Genomic DNA, 20,683 nt, shown 5'->3' with positions numbered 1-20,683 from the left:
CATTGCAGTCGTTGAACTGAAGAAATCAGATATCGCACCTATGAATTGTAGACAAACACTGATACCTACAAGGAATTCTAAGCAAGATTTCGTTGATTACGGTGAGTGAAGTAAAATTTGAACATTTCAGATCTCATCTTGGTTGAAAGAATGCTTCGAATAATTACTCGAAATGACCTTCTGCTTCGTTCCAAGGTCCCAAGATGGATCCCAGGCTGTCTCATTTACCTACTGATCTGAGGAGTGTAGACCAGAGCAGCACACATGTTAAACTAGAAATATCATCAAATACCATCACATCTCTGAACTGCGGTAAAACACTGGAACCAACAGGAATTGATGTGAAGAAAGAGTTCGATGATGAAGAATATTCAGGTGAGAGTCAAAAAGATTGGACGAGGTTCTAGTGATCTGGATATTAGGAGTGACTATTCTGGTTTTCTCTGATGCACGGAGATAGGCTAAATTAGGCTAAATAAATAAGACTATAAAATTATAGGCATAGTTAAATATATATGTATTTAATAAGAATATCATGCCATATGTTATATGTTTGATATTTTTATCAAGTCAGCTGAACCCCAAAACTGGACCACTACCGGTTTACTGACACACACTATTGAAAGACACTATTGGTGACCTAAAGTGAAAGTGAAGTGATTGTGATACACTGCAGCACAGCACACAGTGACACGACAAAATGTGTCCTCTGCTTTTAATTTTAACCCATCACCTTTAGGGAGCAGTGGGCAGCCATGACAGGCACCCGGGAGCAGCGTGTGGGGACTGTACCTTCATCAAGGGGAATTCAGAGGCACTTTGGCAGGTCGGGATTCAAACTGGCAACCTTCTGATTACGGGGCCGCGTCCTTAACCGCTAGGCCACCACTTCCCAGATATATAAACTCAATACAGTCATCAGGCCAGGCAAATAGTTACCTGATACATTCTGTCTGGTATTATTCTGTTGCACCATTATGATCAGTTATTATAATAATGATCTGTATAACATTAAATCTGACATTACTGATTTCACTCAAAGTGCTTTGTGTTGAATATATATCTTGCACAAAATGGGCACAAATTGTTGTCCAATCCCCATCTTAGTCTCAAATGAAAGTTTTGCATTGGGAGAAATACCAGCTAGAAATACCAGTTCTACAGTGTAATTTGACTTTACTAAATGAGTGAGGTTCAGACATGTCTTGATGGCTTCATATTGTTTATGTTTACAGAATATGGAAAGATGTTCACCGATTAATGAGGTAAAAAGGAAACTGAAGATAAATATCACCAGTTCAACATGTGTGATGATAGTTTCTGTAAAGTGAATAACCTTCCGACACAACATAGAGCTTCTCTCCAGAATATTTTCTATTTGTGTGAAGAGCGTGGGAGTTTTTCAAATGCCACATTCTTTGAAACCCACAAGAGGACACATAATGGAGAGGCGTCCTACCAGTGCACTTTTTGCTCTAAATGCTTTACAACCTTAGGTCAATTCAATCATAATCCAAGTGAACGCACTAATGAAAAGCTCTACAACAATTGTTAAACTGAAGAAATCTGATATAATCATAACTATGGTGAAAAAGTGATTATTAGAAGCAGGACTTGGATGATGTGATGCCCAATGCAGTGGTCACCCCCCCACAGGACCCTCACCTCATGGCACTGCAGTCCATTTGTTGGGCTTTCAATTTAATACATAAATCATGATCTTGGAATGCACAATACCCCAAATCAACTAAAATGGGCCAGTGCCGATTTTAGACTTAATTCACACATTGTCTTCCTCTGATAAGCATAGCCTGATACAACTGAAAGTGATGCATAGCGCCCATCTGACTAATTTATCTTGGAGTTGGTCCATTATGCCCTCAATGCTGTGGCCAAGCAACAAAATTAATACATATGTTTTGGCTGTGTCCTAATCTTTCCACATTCTGGTTAGATTTGCAGGCACTTTTTTTACTTTGACTCCTTACAGGGAGTCTTTGTTAGGTCACTGTAAATTAAGTCTTTACTCAGGAAGTAATTTATTTTTAAGGGTGGTATAGGAGGATTTTTGTAAAGTGCTTTAATGTTTAGATTACATGTGTATTACAGTAACTGCAGATCTGATAAAATGTACATTTTGTTCTATTTACCACTTGTGGGGAAAATACTCTGAAAATCAATAAACATATTGAACACAAAACTATCAAAAGAAATATGTGTTCAACTGCCATAACTAGACACTGTAGCATACTAACCCAACGAAAAAATTTGCTTGACTTCCGGCCAGCAGGGGAATGTGAGAAGATGTAGGAAAGAGTTACTTCCCACAGCAATAAAACCCAGTTGGCCAGACAAAAAAACATATTTCCAAAATTAGAATGGGGTGGAGTTACTTCAAATTACCCCAAAATCAATTAAACAATTACTACTCACTTTGACTTCTCTGGGTTTACATTGTATCTGAATAAATATGAGCTGGTACCATATTTGGAATAGCTAACTAAACTAAATAAAACCCACCTTCAAAAATCCAAGGCAAATTGTTTGGAACTTCCAAATTTCTTATATTACTACTGGGAAGTAGATATATGTAGTTTAGCATTCTGGTTGTAGGACTGAGCAATAACTACTCTGCAAAAACCAGAGTGAGATACAGGGTTTCACAGGGTTCCACAGGGTTCAGTACTGGGCCCTTTGTTGTTTCCATTGTATATGCTGCCACATTTTGATTCATAGACATGGAGTAAACTTTCATTTTTATCCGGACGACACCCAAGTGTACATTTCTGACAATGCCAGATTAAATTCACCACCTTTATTAGATGGAAAATTGTATAAAGGACATCAGAGACTGGATGACCTGCAATTTCCATATGCTTAACTCGGATAAGTCTGAATTTTTGGTGATTGGGCCTAATGGAGCAAGACGCAGGATAACAGTTAGCTGTTCCTACTACACCAGTAAAAACTTTGATGCAGATCTGACTGTCATATTCTAAATATTTCCTGAACTGTATACTTCCGCTTTAGAAATATTGTTAGGAAGCTCCTCTTGGTCTCTGATATAGGGACATTATTACATGCATTTATAACATCAAGACTGGACTACTGTAACCCTTTTTTCTGGTTGCCCTGCTTTTTTCCTGAATAAGCTCCAACTTGTGCAAAGCTCTGCAGCCAGGGTTCTTACATGCACAAGACTATTGTCTCTGCATTGGCTTACAATGAAGCACCATATAAATTACAATTAAGGTTATAAGTTTATATATAAGGTTCTGCTTCTCACCTATAAAGCTTTTCATGGTCTTGCTCCAGTTTATATTAGTAACCTACTACTTTACGTTACTTAACTTGACTTTATTTTGCCTGACGCTTTTATCCAAAGCAACGTACAGGAGGAAGACACCAGCAATTTTTGTTTGATTTCTATAGATTTTGAGTTAACAAAACTAAGAGTCCTGATAAGGCCTAACTTGTTAGAAAAAGAACATGCTCGGAAATTGTTAAATGCTAGACGAAGAAAAAAAATCATTTATTTTGTGTAGTGTGTGTGCATGTGCGTGTGTAAGGGTTAGATTTGTCTGAAATACTTTTTGAATAAGTGGGTTTTCAACTGCTTCTTAAAGGTGGTGGTAGTCTCGGCTAGTCGAATGGAGCAGGACAAGTTGATCCACCAGCCAGGGACAATAAAGGAGAACAGAATTGATTGGAATCGGAGACCCCGTGAAGAGGGAATTTTCAGTCTCGTTTCATTTGCAGATCTGGGAGGGCGTTCAGGAGTGTAGCTAGCTAATAGTGTATTGATATAGGAGGGTGCACTACTTGCTCTCCCCCGAGTACACAAAGTCACTGTTGGAAACAGAGCATTTGCTTACAAAGCCCCAAAACTGTGGAACAACCTTCCAAGGAACATTCGGGATTCAGACACATGGGTTTGATCCTCATGGATTTCCTTGACCTGTACCACCTGCCAGTAATAACCACTTTCTGCCACATTTCCAGGATAGATCTAACTCAACATCTCAGGATAATCCTGTGCTAACCAGAGGAGGATGGGTTCCCCTTGCTGAGCCTCGGTTCTCTATTTTTTGCCGATGGGTGACAATGTACATGGTGAAATCAGAATAACTTTGTCATTGTTGTGGGCGGGGGCACAGTCACTGTATCAATAAATGTTGATTGATTAATCTGGTTAATTTATTATGTATTTCAAATTCAGTATTTTCATAAAAATGGACTTTCACAGCAAATCAAGACTAAAAGCCTAACTGACAACTGCAAATATATGAATGAACAAATAGTGTGTAATGATATGAGCAATTTTTAATGTTATGGCGTGTAAATGTGAGAGGCGCATGCGCAAGTGACCCGGAAATAACAGCGTAAGTAAAGGTAATTCTGTTCAACAACTCTCGGCGTGGTCAGTTAAAGAACTCACAACCCATAAAGACACAGTGTTATTAAGATGAACACATACGATCGTTTTGTTTCGTTTTATATGACCCAGCGCCTCTTCTTTCACTTGGAGTCGCTTTCTGAAATTGACGAATCTGCTGTCGTGTGACGAATCTGCTTCTGTTTACATCTGCAGGAAAAGCAGGTAAAGCCATCAAGTGCACGCGCAGGTCCCGTTGTTGTCGTGGTTACGAGTTGATCCGTATTTTGAGTTTTTTTTTGTATGATCTGGGGTATTGATGAAGTAATATAAATGTAGAAACGTGTGTTATTTGGACTGTTTAAAGTGGCGGTCTGGTGAGGGAGGAGCGAGCTGATTTAAACTCGCTCCACACACAGACTCGGGCCAGACTTCCAAATGTTCTTCTGACACTTTTTTATTGGTTTTTAAAAAGCTTAAATGTAAGTAGTTTGTGTCCAGCGGGCTGGTGAACAGGTTTAACAGCAACAGATACAGTTATGCTAAAGTAGTTTCACGTTAGCAGCTAAATGCTCATTCAGGCTGATGTCTGGGATCATTCACACTTTTAATGTGGAGACTTTTTCTTCACTGTTCTTTATCCAACACATTTCCAACATCACCAATCACATTTAAACAAGAAAACACTCTGCTGTGATTGTCTGTAAAAGACTGCAGCAGCTCACATGAGCTACAAGCCTTTTTATGTGAATAGAGAGAAGCTGGAGTTGGTTGTGCTCGCTGTAAAATTAGCTGCAACTGAGGAATCTCCTGGGAATCATTTATAAAGGTGACTGTGTGTCTTTATGTAATATCAGAAATCTGCTTTATCTGTACTTTCCCTGTTAAGAATATAATGAAAGTTGTGTGTCCTGCAGAAAATAATTCTACTATGTATATTGGTGATAAATAATGGTGGGCGGTGGTGGCCTAGCTGTTAAGGAAGCGGCCCTGTAATCTGAAGGTTGCTGGTTCATATCCCCGATCCGCCAGGGTGCCCCTGAGGTGCCATTAAGGTGCCACTGAGCAAAGCACTGTTCCCCCACACTGCTTTCCCCACTGCTCACTCAGGGTCATGGTTAAATACAGAGGACACATTTTTGTTTTGTGCTGCGATGTGTTTTACAATCACTTCACTTGCACTTTCTCTTTGTTGAAATTACTGTTTCATTTCATATTTCTATTTCATTTCAAGGTCCCAAGATGTATCCCAGCCGGTTTCTGCCACAAATATCATCAGATAAAACCACATCTCTGATCTTTGGTAAAACACTGGAACCAACAGAAATTGATGTCAAGAAGGAGTTGGATGATGAAGAATATTCAGGTGAGTTGAGTGGCGTGAGCAGGCTATTCACAGATCATTAAGGCCTTAAATATTATTAAAATGACTAGAAATCCTTAAATCTACAGTCTTTAAATCTAAAGGTCTTAAAATACTGCAGACCCAAAACTATTTTTGTAATTAGAATCAGAATAAAAAAACACTGTACAAGGTCAACTGCAATTGAAAGCAATCGACAAATAGAAAGCAATCGAATAATGAAACTAGTTGAATATATTAATCTGAAGCTGATAGAAGTGATATCATCCACAATTTCGCAGAGAACTGATGAGCAGAAATGTGCTCAACTGGGCAGATTGAGTTGTGGAATATGAGCAATATTTTTTCTAGTAGATTTTACAGATTCAGATGAAAACTAGAGAATGTTGACATGAGTGTGTGGTGTATGTATATTCTTGAAATGCTGAAGGTGGCAATTTTGATGGCATTACATTTACAGCATTTATCAGACGCCCTTATCCAGAGCGACTTACAATCAGTAGTTACAGGGACAGTCCCCCCCTGGAGACACTCAGGGTTAAGTGTCTTGGTCAGGGACACAATGGTAGTAAGTGGGATTTGAACCTGGGTCTCCTGGTTCATTGGCGAGTGTGTTACGCACTATGCTACTACTATTTACTACACCTGCCTCAGAAGGACGATACTGTGTAATTGATCTTCTAATGACGTCAGCTTGCATTAGTAGATGAAACACTTAAACGCATCAATTTAATGTTGTAAAATAACATTTTCAACAGGCAAGACTGACAGACAACCACAATGAACAGGTCACTTAATGAGAATCAAAGATTCAACTGAATGGCTAAGCTGTTTCTAGTGCCGAGGGGGTTAAAATGGTATGGTCCACATTAGAGGTGTCTGAAATCATTTTACATAAGTCAAAGTCAACTTTATTGTCAATTCTGCCACATGTACAGGACATAGAGAGAATTGAAATTGTGTTACTCTCAGACCCATGCTTCTTACAAGTAAAATTAAAATACAAACAGTAGCATTAAATACAACAATAACATTAAATACAAAGGTATAAAATTAAGCCTAATATATAAGATTTAAAAACACAATATACAAGTAAGGGCACATGGTGGAGAGTGCAATTCATGTAAACAATGTGAACAATGTAGTGCAATAGAGCTTGTAAAGTGTAAAAGTGTCAGAGCAGTCTTGTAACTGACTATGAGTAGTGTGAGGTAGTTGGCAGACCAATGCTGCACAGAGTGACTGGTGCAGGTCAGTTTGTGTGTGTGTGTGTGTGTGTGTGTGTGTTAGAATTCAAAAAGTTTGTGGAGCAGAAGAGGGAAGTGAGGGGAGTGGGGGCAGAGCTGGGAGAAGGTTGAGCTTCCTGACCGCCTGATGGGTGAAGCTGTCCTTCAGTCTGCTGGTCCTGGCCTGGAGACTCCGCAGTCTCCTCCCTGATGGCAGCAGGCTGAAGAAGGTTTGCATTGGGTGGGTGGGATCAGCTGCTATGCCGAGGGATTTTTTTGTGAGACGTGTGCTATAGATGTCTTGGAGGTAGGGGAGAGGGACACCGATGATTCTCTCAGCTGCTCTGACTATGCGTTGGAGAGTTTTATGGCAGGACGCATTGCAGGCTCCAAACCACACAGTGATGCAGTGATAATGTCACCTTGTAGGGTCTTGATCAGGTCCTACATATCCCCAAGTACCCTCTAGCATTTGAACTGTGATACTGCAATTGGTAAAATCATTTTGTATGCACCTGTTGTTGTATGATAACATCATAAAAAAAGTACAACCATAAGCAGATAGTTAATACAACATATAAAAAGTCATGACTCGCAACAGGTGAGGGAAAAGGGGAGGTCGAGGTAATCCAGTGTAGACAAGCATCAGTCCAGTTCCGCAGCCATGTTTCAGGCACCCACACAGATCCGCCAGTTGACTCTGCCAGTATGAATCAGTGGAGGCGCGGGGTGGTGCGGAAGGGTGATGGTGGGGTGAGTGCATATCTATACGTGTTTATACAGTTTTGCAGATTTACTAACAAAGAAAAATGGAAATATCATATGGTCCTAAGCATTCAGACCCTTTACACCCTTATATTTAATTCAGGTGCTGTCCATTTTTTCTGATCATCCTTGAGATGGTTCTTTTCATTCATTTGAGCCCCGCTGTGTTTGATTATACTGATTACACTTGATTAGGAAAGCCACACCCCTGTCTATAAAAGAGCAAATGAGAATCATGAGGTCAAAGGAACTGTCTGAAGAGCTCAGAGACAGAATTGTGGCACAGATCTGGCCAACGCTACAAGAACGTTTTTGCTGTACTTAAGGTTCCTAAGAGACATTTGAGACGACCAGAACCCTTCCTAGAGCTGACTGTCCGGCCACACTGAGCTATCGGGGAGAAGAGCTTTGGTGAGAGAGGTAAATAAGAACCCAAAGATCACTGTGGCTGAGCTCCAGAGATGCAGTCGAGACATGGGAGAAACCATCAATGCAGCCCTCCACCAGTTGGGGCTTTATGGCAGAGAAGCCCAACGGAAGCCTCTCCTCAGTGCAAGACACATGAGAACAAGTATGGAGTTTGCTAAAAAACACCCGAAGAACTCCATGATGAAGAGAAAAAGATGCTCTGGTCTGATTAGACCAAAATATAACTTTTTGGCCTTAATTGTAAGGAGTATGTGTGGAGAAATCTGCTCATCACCTGTTCAATACAGTTCCAACAATGAAGCATGGTGGTGGCAGCATCATGCTGTGGGTTTTTTTTTGCAGCTGCAGGGATGAATTACAGGGATATCCTGAATAAAAACCTTCTCCAGAGTCCTCAGGGCCTTACAACAGAGCAGTGACTCAAAGCACACAGCTTAAATAACGAAGGAGTGGCTTCACATCAACTCCATGACTGTTCTTGAATGGCCCACCCAGAACCCTGACTTAAATCCAGTTGAGCATCTCTGGGGAGACCTATAAATGTCTGCCCACCAACATTTACCATCCAACCTGCCAGAACTGGAGAGGATGCAAGGAGGAATGGCAGAGGATCCCTAAAACCAGGTGTGAAAAACCAGTTCATGGCAAGACTCATGGCTGTATTAGATCAAGGGTGCATCTACTAAACACTGAGCAAAGGGCCTGAATGTTTTTAGCAAATGGCTGCAATATAACAAAGCGTTAAGGGGGTCTGAATACTTTCTGTACGTGTATCCAGTTGTCCTTGAGTTTGGTAGAAGAATGAGAGAGAGTCAAACTGACCTGAGATTCCGCAGCGACCTTGTCCGAGGTGCTGATTAAGGGACCAAAATGCAGATAAGATAGGATTGGTTGGGATGTTCTAAAGTCCTGGTCTACTTTGTCCAGGTTTCTGTGCAAAGCTGCGAGCCTATCCAAGATGTGGTCAAGTTTGCGATTGATAATCAAAGAGCAGCCGGGCACATGACCCTTCACCTCTTCCATCCTTCCATCGTGTAACCAGCATAGATTCCAGCAGGACACTCAGGTTCCTTTGCACCTGGGTTTCTCTTCAAGAAAATTGTTTAAATAGCGGTGAGACACCAGTTAATGATGGTTTCCTTGTTCCGAGAGCAGGGTTGAGAGAGTCACTTTAAATGTTGGACAAGAGAAGAGATGGAGAGGGATAGCAGCATGTCCACCTCTGCTGACAACCCAGGTTATTTTCTATTGCTGCTATTGTCTATAATCAAACCAATCGGAAAACTGTCCTTCAAAAATTGTGGTCTGCGTAAAAAGGTCGAGTCATCTAATCATCGTCTATATATTGTCTATATATATTGAGGGGAAAAATTTGTTACAAAATTGAAAACTGTAAATTTTACTATAACAGTTTCTAATGGATTTTGTATTTACAGAAAACAAATCCATGGATGAAAGATGTAATATGAAAACAGAAGAGAAAATGCATCAGCTCAACAAATGTGTCTACAGATTAAAAAAAGAGAAGAACCATAAAGTCCGACAGAGAATCCATTCTAAAGAGAAACCTTATAAGTGTGTAGAGTGTGGGAAGAGCTTTACACAAGCATCAGACCTTAAAAGACACAAGAGGATACACACTGGAGAGAAGCCCTACCAGTGTGTACAATGTAAGAAGAGTTTTACTGTAAAATCAAACCTTACAATGCACCAGAGGACACATACTGGAGTAAAGCCCTACCAGTGTGTACACTGTGGGAAGAGTTTTACAGAAAACTCAAACCTTAGAAAACACCAGAGGATTCATACTGGAGTAAAGCCCTACCAGTGTGTACAATGTGGGAAGAGTTTTATACAAGCATATGACCTTAAAAAGCACCAGAGGAGACATTCTGGAGAGAAGCCCTACCAGTGTTTACAATGTGGGATGAGCTTTACAGAAATATCAAGCCTTAGAAAACACCAGAAAATACATACTGGAGTAAAGCCCTACCAGTGTGTACAATGTGGGAAAGGTTTTATACAAGCATATGACCTTAAAAAGCACCAGTGGGTGCATACTGGAGAAAAGGCCCACACGTCTACAGAGGGAGTTGAACTGAAGAAATCCAATATCACACCTATGAATTGTGGTGAAACACTGGAATCACCGGTGAATGATGAGAAGCAAAACTTGGATGATGTGATGTCCTTAGGTGAGTGAAATAACATTTGAACATTTCAAATAGTGGCAGAATTTCAGTAAATTTCTGTATGTGTGTTGTATCATACATACGAGTCCTGGCATGCTGTATTTTTCTGGCAGTGGTTGGCCAAGCGGGAAAGGTGCCACTGAGCGAAGCACTGTCCCCACACACTGCTCACTGGGCACCTTTCATGGCTGCCCACTGCCAAGGGTGATTGGTTATAGCCAGAGGACACATTTCTTTGTGTGCACTAAAATTTGAAGTTCCTCTGCACCTATTCCGGCCAATTCTAGTATAATCTTATATGGGTTGAAATAACCTTCTGCTTTATTCCAAGGTCCCCAAAAGGATCCCAGTCTGTCTCTGTTATCTACTGATCTGAAGAGTGTAGACCAGAGCAGCACACAAGTTAAACCAGAAATATCAGCAGATACCATCCCATCACTGAACTGTGGTAAAATACTGGAACAAACAGGAATTGTTGTGAAGGAAGAGATGGACGATGAAGAAAATTCAGGTGAGCAGAGTGGAGCAAGGGACCACAGTAATCCAAAGTAATTTGTACTGTTGCTGGTGTCTATAACCAAACTAATCAAACAAGCATTGTATGTATATTGAGGGGAAAAGAAATACAAATCAGTTTTGCTTTAACAGCTTCATATGATTTTTTTTATATTTACAGAAAATGGAAAGAAATCCATGGATGAAAGTTGTAATAAGAAAATTCAAGTCAACAAATGTGTCTACAGTTTAAGTAAAGTGAGTAACCATAAAATACCACAGAGAGTCGATTCTAAAGAGAAGCCATACCAGTGTGTAGAATGTGGGAAGAGTTTTACACAAGCATCAGACCTTAAGAGGCACCAGAGGATACACACTGGAGAAAAGCCCTACCAGTGTGGAAAATGTGGGAAGAATTTTGCAGTAAAATCCAATCTTACAATGCACCAGAGGATCCATACTGGAGAAAAGCCCTACCAGTGTGTACAATGTGGAAAGTGTTTTGCAGTAAAATCAAACCTTACGACGCACCAGAGGATACATACCGGAGAAAGGCCTTACCATTGTGTACAATGTGGGAAGAGTTTTACAGAAAAATCGAACCTTACGGCGCACCAGAGGGGACATACTGAAGTAAAGTCTACAGAGGGAGTTGAACTGAAAAAGTCGGATTTCACCACACATTTCAACTGTGGTGAGAAACTGGAATCACCAATGAATGATGAGAATCAAGACTTGAATGATGTGGTGTCCTTAGGTGAGTGAAATAGCATTCATGTCAGAATTTTGGTAAATATGTACTTCCCACCCACATATGCACACACTTTTTTTTCCCGGTTCTCGAGGTTATCATAACCTTCTCGAGAAGTTAAACAAGAGCCCGCCCCCACACTGAAACCTGGTTGGCTTATTTTGCTAAGTAAACTAATCAGTTTATTATTCAACTAATCAGGTGGCTGTTTGTCTATGGAATCAGAAGCATGCAGTGATCCACAAATACACATGTTGTCTTTATTGTGTTTGATGGCAACGTTAATGCTCTTGCTTTCAGGATATTTTATGCAATTTGCAGGTATCAGGGAGCCGCAATTAAGATCTGGCAGACGTGTGTCTCTGTGTAAAAGTAATGTAAAGATACAAACAACAGATACTAACTTCTGCCATTTTATCAACTGTGTATTTTCTAAATCATATTTTTAGTTTTAGTCAATGAAAACTGATCACATTTTTGTCTAGTTTAGCCCAGTTAATACAGTACAAGTGTAAAAGTATCTAGCTACCAAATACCAAAACTACATTTGCAACTTCCTGAAATGTAATTGATGCTGTGATTGCGGAAGTGACGTCATCTGTGTGACTGAATGGGAGATACAGCAAACAAACCATGATATAATATCGTAATCAAATGAGATAACGTTTGGTCTTGTTTTCATCAAAACAATTAAGACATTGTAGTATTGTTTATATTTCATTATAGTTATCATCACATGACCAGCATTTACGTCTGGTCTCGTTTTCGTCACGTCAAAAAGGTATAGTAAAATGAGACATGAACTCTGACCTTGTGGTGTATTCATGAATTGAATGGAGTGGAATTGAATCAATGTTTAGTACTTTTTTTTCATTTACATTCACGGCATTTATCAGACGCCCTTATCCAGAGCGACTTACAATCAGTAGTTACAGGGACAGTCCCCCCCCGGAGCAATTTAGGGTTAAGTGTCTTGCTCAGGGACACAATGGTAGTAAGTGGGACATAGGCGAGTGTGTTACCCACAAGGCTACTACCACCCACCACTATGGTAAACGGTAATATTCATTGGTTAACGGTAATATTCATTCATAATTTACAAAAGCAATCACAAATGATTAGATATATTTAATATAGCAATTGATACAATTGCATTACATTTTAAATATGTTAACTTGTAATTGTAACAAATTGCATTTCCAAGGTATCTCTTCCCAACAATCCACATACAGGGAGTGCAGAATTATTAGGCAAGTTGTATTTTTGAGGAATAATTTTATTATTGAACAACAACCATGTTCTCAATGAACCCAAAAAACTCATTAATATCAAAGCTGAATGTTTTTGGAAGTAGTTTTTAGTTTGTTTTTATTTTTAGCTATTTTAGGGGGATATCTGTGTGTGCAGTTGACTAGTACTGTGCATAATTATTAGGCAACTTAACAAAAAACAAATATATACCCATTTCAATTATTTATTTTTACCAGTGAAACCAATATAACATCTCCACATTCACAAATATACATTTCTGACATTCAAAAACAAAACAAAAACAAATCAGCGACCAATATAGCCACCTTTCTTTGCAAGAACACTCAAAAGCCTGCCATCCATGGATTCTGTCAGTGTTTTGATCTGTTCACCATCAACATTGCGTGCAGCAGCAACCACAGCCTCCCAGACACTGTTCAGAGAGGTGTACTGTTTTCCCTCCTTGTAAATCTCACATTTGATGATGGACCACAGGTTCTCAATGGGGTTCAGATCAGGTGAACAAGGAGGCCATGTCATTAGTTTTTCTTCTTTTATACCCTTTCTTGCCAGCCACGCTGTGGAGTACTTGGACGCGTGTGATGGAGCATTGTCCTGCATGAAAATCATGTTTTTCTTGAAGGATGCAGACTTCTTCCTGTACCACTGCTTGAAGAAGGAGTCTTCCAGAAACTGGCAGTAGACTGGGAGTTGAGCTTGACTCCATCCTCAACCCGAAAAGGCCCCACAAGCTCATCTTTGATGATACCAGCCCAAACCAGTACTCCACCTCCACCTTGTCGGACTGGAGCTCTCTGCCCTTTACCAATCCAGCCACGGGCCCATCCATCTGGCCCATCAAGACTCACTCTCATTTCATCAGTCCATAAATCCTTCGAAAAATCAGTCTTGAGATATTTCTTGGCCCAGTCTTGACGTTACAGCTTGTGTGTCTTGTTCAGTGGTGGTCGTCTTTCAGCCTTTCTTACCTTAGCCATGTCTCTGAGTATTGCACACCTTGTGCTTTTGGGCACTCCAGTAATGTTGCAGCTCTGAAATATGGCCAAACTGGTGGCAAGTGGCATCTTGGCAGCTGCACGCTTGACTTTTCTCAGTTCATGGGCAGTTATTTTGCGCCTTGTTTTTTCCACACGATTCTTGTGACCCTGTTGACTATTTTGAATGAAACGCTTGATTGTTCGATGATCACGCTTCAGAAACTTTGCAATTTTAAGAGTGTTGCATCCCTCTGCAAGATATCTCACTATTTTTGACTTTTCTGAGCCTGTCAAGTCCTTCTTTTGACCCATTTTGCCAAAGGAAAGGAAGTTGCCTAATAATTATGCACACCTGATATAGGGTGTTGATGTCATTAGACCACACCTCTTCTCATTACAGAGATGCACATCACCTAATATGCTTAATTGGTTGGTGGCTTTCGAGTCTATACAGCTTGGAGTAAGACAACATGCATGAAGAGGATGATGTGGACAAAATACTCATTTGCCTAATAATTCTGCACTCCCTGTATTTTCTAATACAATCCCGATATTTTACTGCATTATTTAACAGACTCCGATTCAAATGAATGTTTTGCTTTAATATTATGTAGGTGCTCAGACACTAAATGTTTAAGACTAGTTAATCTGCTAACATTTTTATTATTATTCCCTCCAAATAATACTTTATTGATCTGTTATCTATCTGTTCCATCTAACCCAAAATGTATCATGATTCATACCCCCTCGTTTTTGTGAGTCTTTTTATGTGTCATGGTGTTGCTGGTTATAGAATTTGCAGTGCTCTAGAGTGCATTCAATAAATTCTCAGTAGTGTGACTTAAAAAAAAATTCAAAGGCCACACCGGTGCAACAGCCATTCAGGGGAAAAAAGTTTGTAACCTCTCAGTGGTTAAAGCAAGAGACCCCTGTTAGGAACGTATCCTATTCTAAACCAATCAGAGACCGTGAAGGGCGGGTCCTGCACGTCCAGATCTTCCTGAGCATTTAAAAGTATCTGTGCTGCCGTCAGACAGAGAGAGGTGAGTAGTCTGAAACAGTCAGATAGACAGCGTGGATGTAGACCTTTAATCATGCAATAAAAATTAGACCCACGCCTGACAAGTACAGCTTTTTAAAAGCCTGAACCTGATGTTCTTGTGGTGGTGGATGCCGGCCAATTTGCCTTGTGCGTTACAAGTTTTACAAATTTCTATATTTTTTGACTGAAATTTTTCATGGTCAAATTTCTTTTTTACACCTCAGACTTTCACCAGTCTGCAATTTAAAAAAATATATATAAAGACAGCACAACCAGGACCATAACATCTGACTCCAGAATAAGTAGTAAAATTACATGTTGATAGGATTGCAACAATTATACGTTTTTGTCATAGGATTCTCTAAATTATTTTACGTGACTTGATTTCACAACTGTATTAACATATATACATCAGAGAAACGTGTTTTATAAAGGTTTTATACTTAAAGGTCGCCTATTGTGAAATTTCCCTTTGTGAGATTATTTAACATGGATACTAGTTCCCCTAGCCTGTCTGTGGTTCTGCAGTGGCTATAAATGTCTCTCTGTCTTGACCATTTACATTGGTAGATTCTCACTGAAGGCATCAAAACTACGAATGAACACATGTGGAGTCACGTACTTTCAGTACTTCAGTACGTACTGAAAACATGTTTTATATTCTAGTTTCTTCAAAATTGCTGCCCTTTTCTCTGATTACTATATCACTATTTATAATGATAAAAAAAAGTGTAGTAAATACATACACGCTTCAGAGGAGGGCCGATGCGTCCAATGGGTGATTGAGCGGCTGTGTTTGTGGTGGCTTGTTCGGGTACTGTGTGGTGTTATCTTCGACAGAGCTTTCTTATAGTAACGACACGCTAAGCTCCATTTGAACGTTGCCGTAATTGCTGCCGAATGGCGTTTCCTCATCACTCTCTTAGTCAGTTTATGCAACATTGTCGTTGGTGTTTGATACGTTTTTCTGGTGGTATGAGTGGGTGTTGGGCATACATATGAAAGTTGTCATGTATTTTATATAGAGAAGGTTTTTATCCTGTGAATGGTTAGTTGTAGTAAAGAACACTGTATTGGAATAGGTGTTTGAATAGGGAAAATGATTAAATTTTAAAATAATTGAATTAAATGTACAAATCAAATTAAAATTTAATTAAAGGTAGAGATTTGTATTGCATTTACATTTACTGTGTACATGTGTGATTGTATATGAGTATGTTATGTATGAGGATTTAAAAGGTTTGGTTTCCTTTTTTTATTTTTATTTTGTCTAAAGGTTTCTTACCTGAAAGTGGCCAAGACAACTAAATAAAATGGTCAATGACTAAAATCAGGGAAAGTCGCCTTGTGATGTGTTGCTCTTTTCAAGTTGGGAGGAACTGCACAAAAAAAAACACACGACAACTTGACATATAATTAACGTATAACCACTGCTATTTACGTTTATGGTATTTTGCAGACGTCCTTATCCAGATTGACTTACAACATGCTTTCATGTTACCATCAATGAAGTAATCAGTTCTGGTTCACTAGGACTCAAAGGCTTTTCCTTGCATATAATCAGCCTCTCCACCATCGTTGTTTTAGTGCCCGCTTCGATGCTTCGTTTCTTAATGTTTAACCTCAGTGTACAGTGCATAGAAGCTCCCGGTTTGCCATGATACTGGGTGCAATGCTAAATTTCTTACTGCAGTGTTGCAAGATTCAACCCCAAATCATCAAAAATGGCCACTGCCCTGCAAGGACTGATATGTAATCATCTGCCAACTGCCCTAGATGATCGCAGTCTTTTTTTGTTTCCTACTGATTCGTAGACCAGAACAGCACACATGTTCAGCCAGAAACAGTGTAAATTTGACTTGTTACTAAATGAGTCCGGTTTAAACATGTCTTTGATGGCTTCAAATTTTTTTCCTTTTTTTTTTTACAGAAAATGAAAAATTTTCTGAGGAAAAGCAGCACCAGTTCAACATATGTGCCAACAGTTTAAGAGAAGTGAAGATACATGAAATGCGGAACTATACCGGAGAGAAGCCCTACCAATGCAAATGTGAACAAATTGATGAAAAGCTCTACAAGTGCATACCCATTGTTGAAATGAAAGAATCAGATATGATCACACCTATGTATTGTGGACAAACACTGATAGAAACAAGGAATGATGACAAGCAAGATGGGATCGTTTACGGTGAGTGAAGTAAAAATTGAGCATTTCAGATCTCATCTTGGTTGAAAGAATTCTTAAATTATAACTGTTCAAAATAACCTTCTGCTTTATTCCAAGGTCCCAAGATGGATCCCAGTCTGTCTCTGTTACCTGCTGATCTGAGGAGTGTAGACCAGAGCAGCACACACGTTAAACCAGAAATATCAGCAGATACCATCACATCTCTGAACTGCGGTAAAATACTGGAACCAACAGGAATTGTTGTGAAGGAGGAGTCTGATTATGAAGATTATTCAGGTGAGTGGAACAATAACGATTAGAGGGGCTTAAAATGATCTGGAGATCAGTAGGAATCTGCAACAATAGAGACTGTGGTTTACATTTACGGCCTTTATCAGACGCCCTTATCCTGAGCGACTTACAGTCAGTGGTTATAGGGGCTACCCTGGAGTAACTAAGGTCAAACGTCTTGCTGAGGGACACAATGGATTTGAACCCGCACCTTCTGGTTCATAGGCAAGTGTATTACCCACTAGGCCACCACCACCCTGTGGTAAAGGTGCAAAAAACAATCGAATGGAAACCCAGATGAATCAGAGGCCAGATGTTGGTGCTGAAGAAACAGCACATAAAAAGATCCTAACTCTGCTCTGCAGGTACCCGTTTCTTCCAATATTTAGGTGTTGGTTCAAAATAGCATGGTTAGAGGAGTGCTTCTGAAACATGAGATTAGGCAGCCATAAATTTTCCTACATTTATTTTTCGCTCTGGATGTGCATCCTTCTACCTGGTGAGTGGGCGCCACACACCAGTTCAGAAATGTTTTTCCGCTCTCTGCGAGGCATTCTCTATTCACGTCTGCGCTAACAATGTCCGACTACCGCAGTTGAAAATAACTACAGATAATAAAACAGAACATGACAGAACTTTGTGCAGATGAAGTGAAGTGATTGTCACTTGCGATACACAGCAGCACAGCACACTGTGAACACAGTGAAATTTGTCCTCTGCATTTAACCCATCACCCTGAGTGAGCAGTGGGCACCAGATACCAGATACCGGGGCAGTGCTTTGCTAAGTGGCACCTCAGTGGCACCTTGGCTGATCAGGATTCGAACTGGCCTAGCGGTTAAGGAAACGGCCCCGTAAACAGAAGGTTGCTGGTTCGAATCCCGATCCGCCAAGGTGCCACTGAGGTGCCACTGAGCAAAGCACCGTCCCCACACACTGCTCCCCGGGCGCCTGTCATGGCCGCCCACTGCTCACTCAGGGTGATGGGTTAAATGCAGAGGACAAATTTCACTGTGTGCTGTGCTGCTGTGTGTCACATGTGACAATCACTTCACTTTATTTACTTTATTATTTAACCATGACAGGCGCCCGGGGAGCAGTGTGTTAGAACCGGCAACCTTCTGATTACAGGGACGCTTCCTTAACCGCTAGGCCACCACTGCCACAACTGTACATGAGATTCCGTAACACAGCATTACCTGTGGGCACACCAACACTAACAAACATTACCTTGCATTGCACCACCATTTTAAGCATCAGCACCAATCTGTCATTGTACGCAGCAGTAAGTTTCCGCATGCTGGTTTGTAGCACTTCCGTAGATAGGCGGTGTGCATAGGGGTAAAACATGCAGTTTACACAGGTACTGAACACATACCAAACTTACGTATCAGCATGTTAGCTTGTGCAAACAATATGTCGCAGTGTCTGTAAATGTCCACATAGTCAGATCAGCAGATATGCAGTGTCCCAAAAACTCAACTACATTAACTAAATTATCTGCACACATCAGGCGGTAGATTGTCCCACTGACTACAAATCCTGTTCCACAGTCACTGTTTTGACAGATCATCCAAGTAAACATTAAAAAGAAGAAAGTGAAGTGAACGTGATTAGTTGTCACATGTGACACAGCACAGCACCCAGTGCGCACAGTGAAATGTGGTCTCTGCATTTAACCCATCACCCTGAGTGAGCAGTGGTCAGCTATGGCCCAGGGAGCAGTGTGTGGGGACGGTGCTTTGCTCAGTGGCACCTCAGTGGCACCTTGGCTGATCAGGATTCGAACCGGCAACTTTCTGATTAAGGGGATGCTTCCTTAACCGCTAGGCCACCACCACCACCACAACAACAACAACATTTATTTCTTATATAGCCCAAAATCACAAACAGTATGTCTCAATGGGCTTTGACAGGCCCTACAGTTGACACCCACCACACTTGACCCTTCTGTACACAAGGAAAAACTCACAGAAAAAAACTCAAGGAGAGAGAGAGAAAAAAGAAAGGAAGAAACGTTGGGAAGGAGTGATACAGAGAGGGACCCCCTTCCAGGGTAGAGTGAGCCTGCAAATGGTGTCAGTGCAGGGTTGGGGATGATTTGTACAATAATCACTGCCCCTGAAGTGACAGAATGCTTCCATGTCCATCCCAAACACTATTTCAAACTCCATTTCAGACAATAAAGGAATGGACACACAATTACCCCATTTAACGTACATAGACAAAGGACAAAATCCTAATTAAGGGCTTGGGAACCCCCATTTACTCTTAACTTCTTGTAGTTTACACGGTCAATCTCTTTCATAGCAAAAATACTTCTCTGTACCATGTTGTGATGCAAAACTGACTGTCATTTGGCACTCTATTTAAAGTTTTTTCCAGAACCTTTGATAAAATATTGGCCAGAGAATAAAGCCTATATTGTTGGTACTTTTTCAGTGATTTGTTCAACCCATTTTTCAAAATCCCAATAACATTTTAAAATATCCAACAGGAATTACTGTGAAGATGGAGTTAGATGATGAAGACTATTCAGGTAAGTGGAGTCTAGAAATATATTGCCTTGCTGGTATATCAATTTCTTGTACTTCCCTGACTTGTCTACTGCTGCCAGCCAGGTTACAAGCTGTTCTTGTCATCCGCTCATCCCTTCCACAGTGTCACCTTCCCATCTAGGGAGTGACAACGGGCGCTCCGCTTCATGAGCTGGTTTAAAGTTTCATGGTGTCATTGTCCCAATTTTCTGATTCGTTCTGTGTATAAAATACTGTCATATAGTGTCTAGTCTGCATCAGGTTATTGAATATATCTCGTCAGGACACGTGGACACATAATATTATGGCCCTAGATGCCCAGTGAAGTAACACTCTGTTCCGGGGCATTGTATACCAGCATTCAACTGCTGTGTCTAGTTAGTGCAGCATCCTAAAAAATTGAAGTTGGTTCCTTTGCCCTATACCTGCCAATTCTTGTAGAATTTCATCTGGTTTAAAATAATTAAATTCCACTTCATTCCAAGGTCCCAAGATGGATCCCAGTCTGTCTCTGTTACCTGCTGATCTGAGGAGTGTAGACCAGAGCAGCACACATGTTAAACCAGAAATATCAGCAGATACCATCACATCTCTGAACTGCAGTAAAATACTGGAACCAACAGGAATTGTTGTGAAGGAAGAGTCACATGATGAAGAATATTCAGGTGAATGGAATGGAGTGAGGGACTCATAACCCAATGCAAACTGAAAACTGTTTTTCCAAAATTCCACAAGAATGTTATTTACGTAAAATGTTGCATTATCTGATTATTGTATCTTTAACTTGTTTGTAGTTACTAA

At 40.4% G+C, this 20,683-nt stretch overlaps 1 protein-coding gene and 1 long non-coding RNA gene across 2 annotated transcripts; both read left to right on the top strand.

Annotated features, from left to right (window-relative positions):
- Positions 1–785: 785 nt before the first annotated feature.
- LOC114785931 (uncharacterized) lies at positions 786–2,200 on the top strand. Its single transcript, XR_003749133.1, has 2 exons — positions 786–826; positions 1,236–2,200. It is a non-coding gene; the product is annotated as an uncharacterized LOC114785931 (long non-coding RNA).
- Positions 2,201–4,564: 2,364 nt separating this feature from the next.
- Positions 4,565–20,683, top strand: LOC114785475 (zinc finger protein 883-like). The gene is made up of 10 exons (XM_028971753.1): positions 4,565–4,600; positions 5,610–5,741; positions 9,595–10,353; positions 10,682–10,861; positions 11,027–11,602; positions 16,818–17,075; positions 17,172–17,351; positions 19,843–19,884; positions 20,368–20,422; positions 20,677–20,683. The coding sequence occupies exons 2-10, from the start codon at positions 5,618–5,620 to the stop codon at positions 20,681–20,683; spliced, it is 2,181 nt and encodes a 726-aa protein (XP_028827586.1). The 5' UTR covers positions 4,565–4,600; positions 5,610–5,617.

Source organism: Denticeps clupeoides, chromosome 3 (genome assembly GCF_900700375.1).
Source record: "Denticeps clupeoides chromosome 3, fDenClu1.1, whole genome shotgun sequence".
In the NCBI taxonomy this organism is placed as follows: Eukaryota; Metazoa; Chordata; class Actinopteri; order Clupeiformes; family Denticipitidae; genus Denticeps; species Denticeps clupeoides.
This window is presented reverse-complemented; position numbering and strand designations above follow the sequence as displayed.

Bases quoted from the DNA above. Each gene is read 5' to 3' on its own strand.
- LOC114785475 (XM_028971753.1), top strand. From the start codon at position 5,618: ATGTATCCCAGCCGGTTTCTGCCACAAATATCATCAGATAAAACCACA. The intron at 11,603-16,817 runs GTGAGTGAAATA...TTTTTTTTACAG, and splicing joins GAATGATGTGGTGTCCTTAG to AAAATGAAAAATTTTCTGAG. The intron at 17,076-17,171 runs GTGAGTGAAGTA...CTTTATTCCAAG, and splicing joins GCAAGATGGGATCGTTTACG to GTCCCAAGATGGATCCCAGT.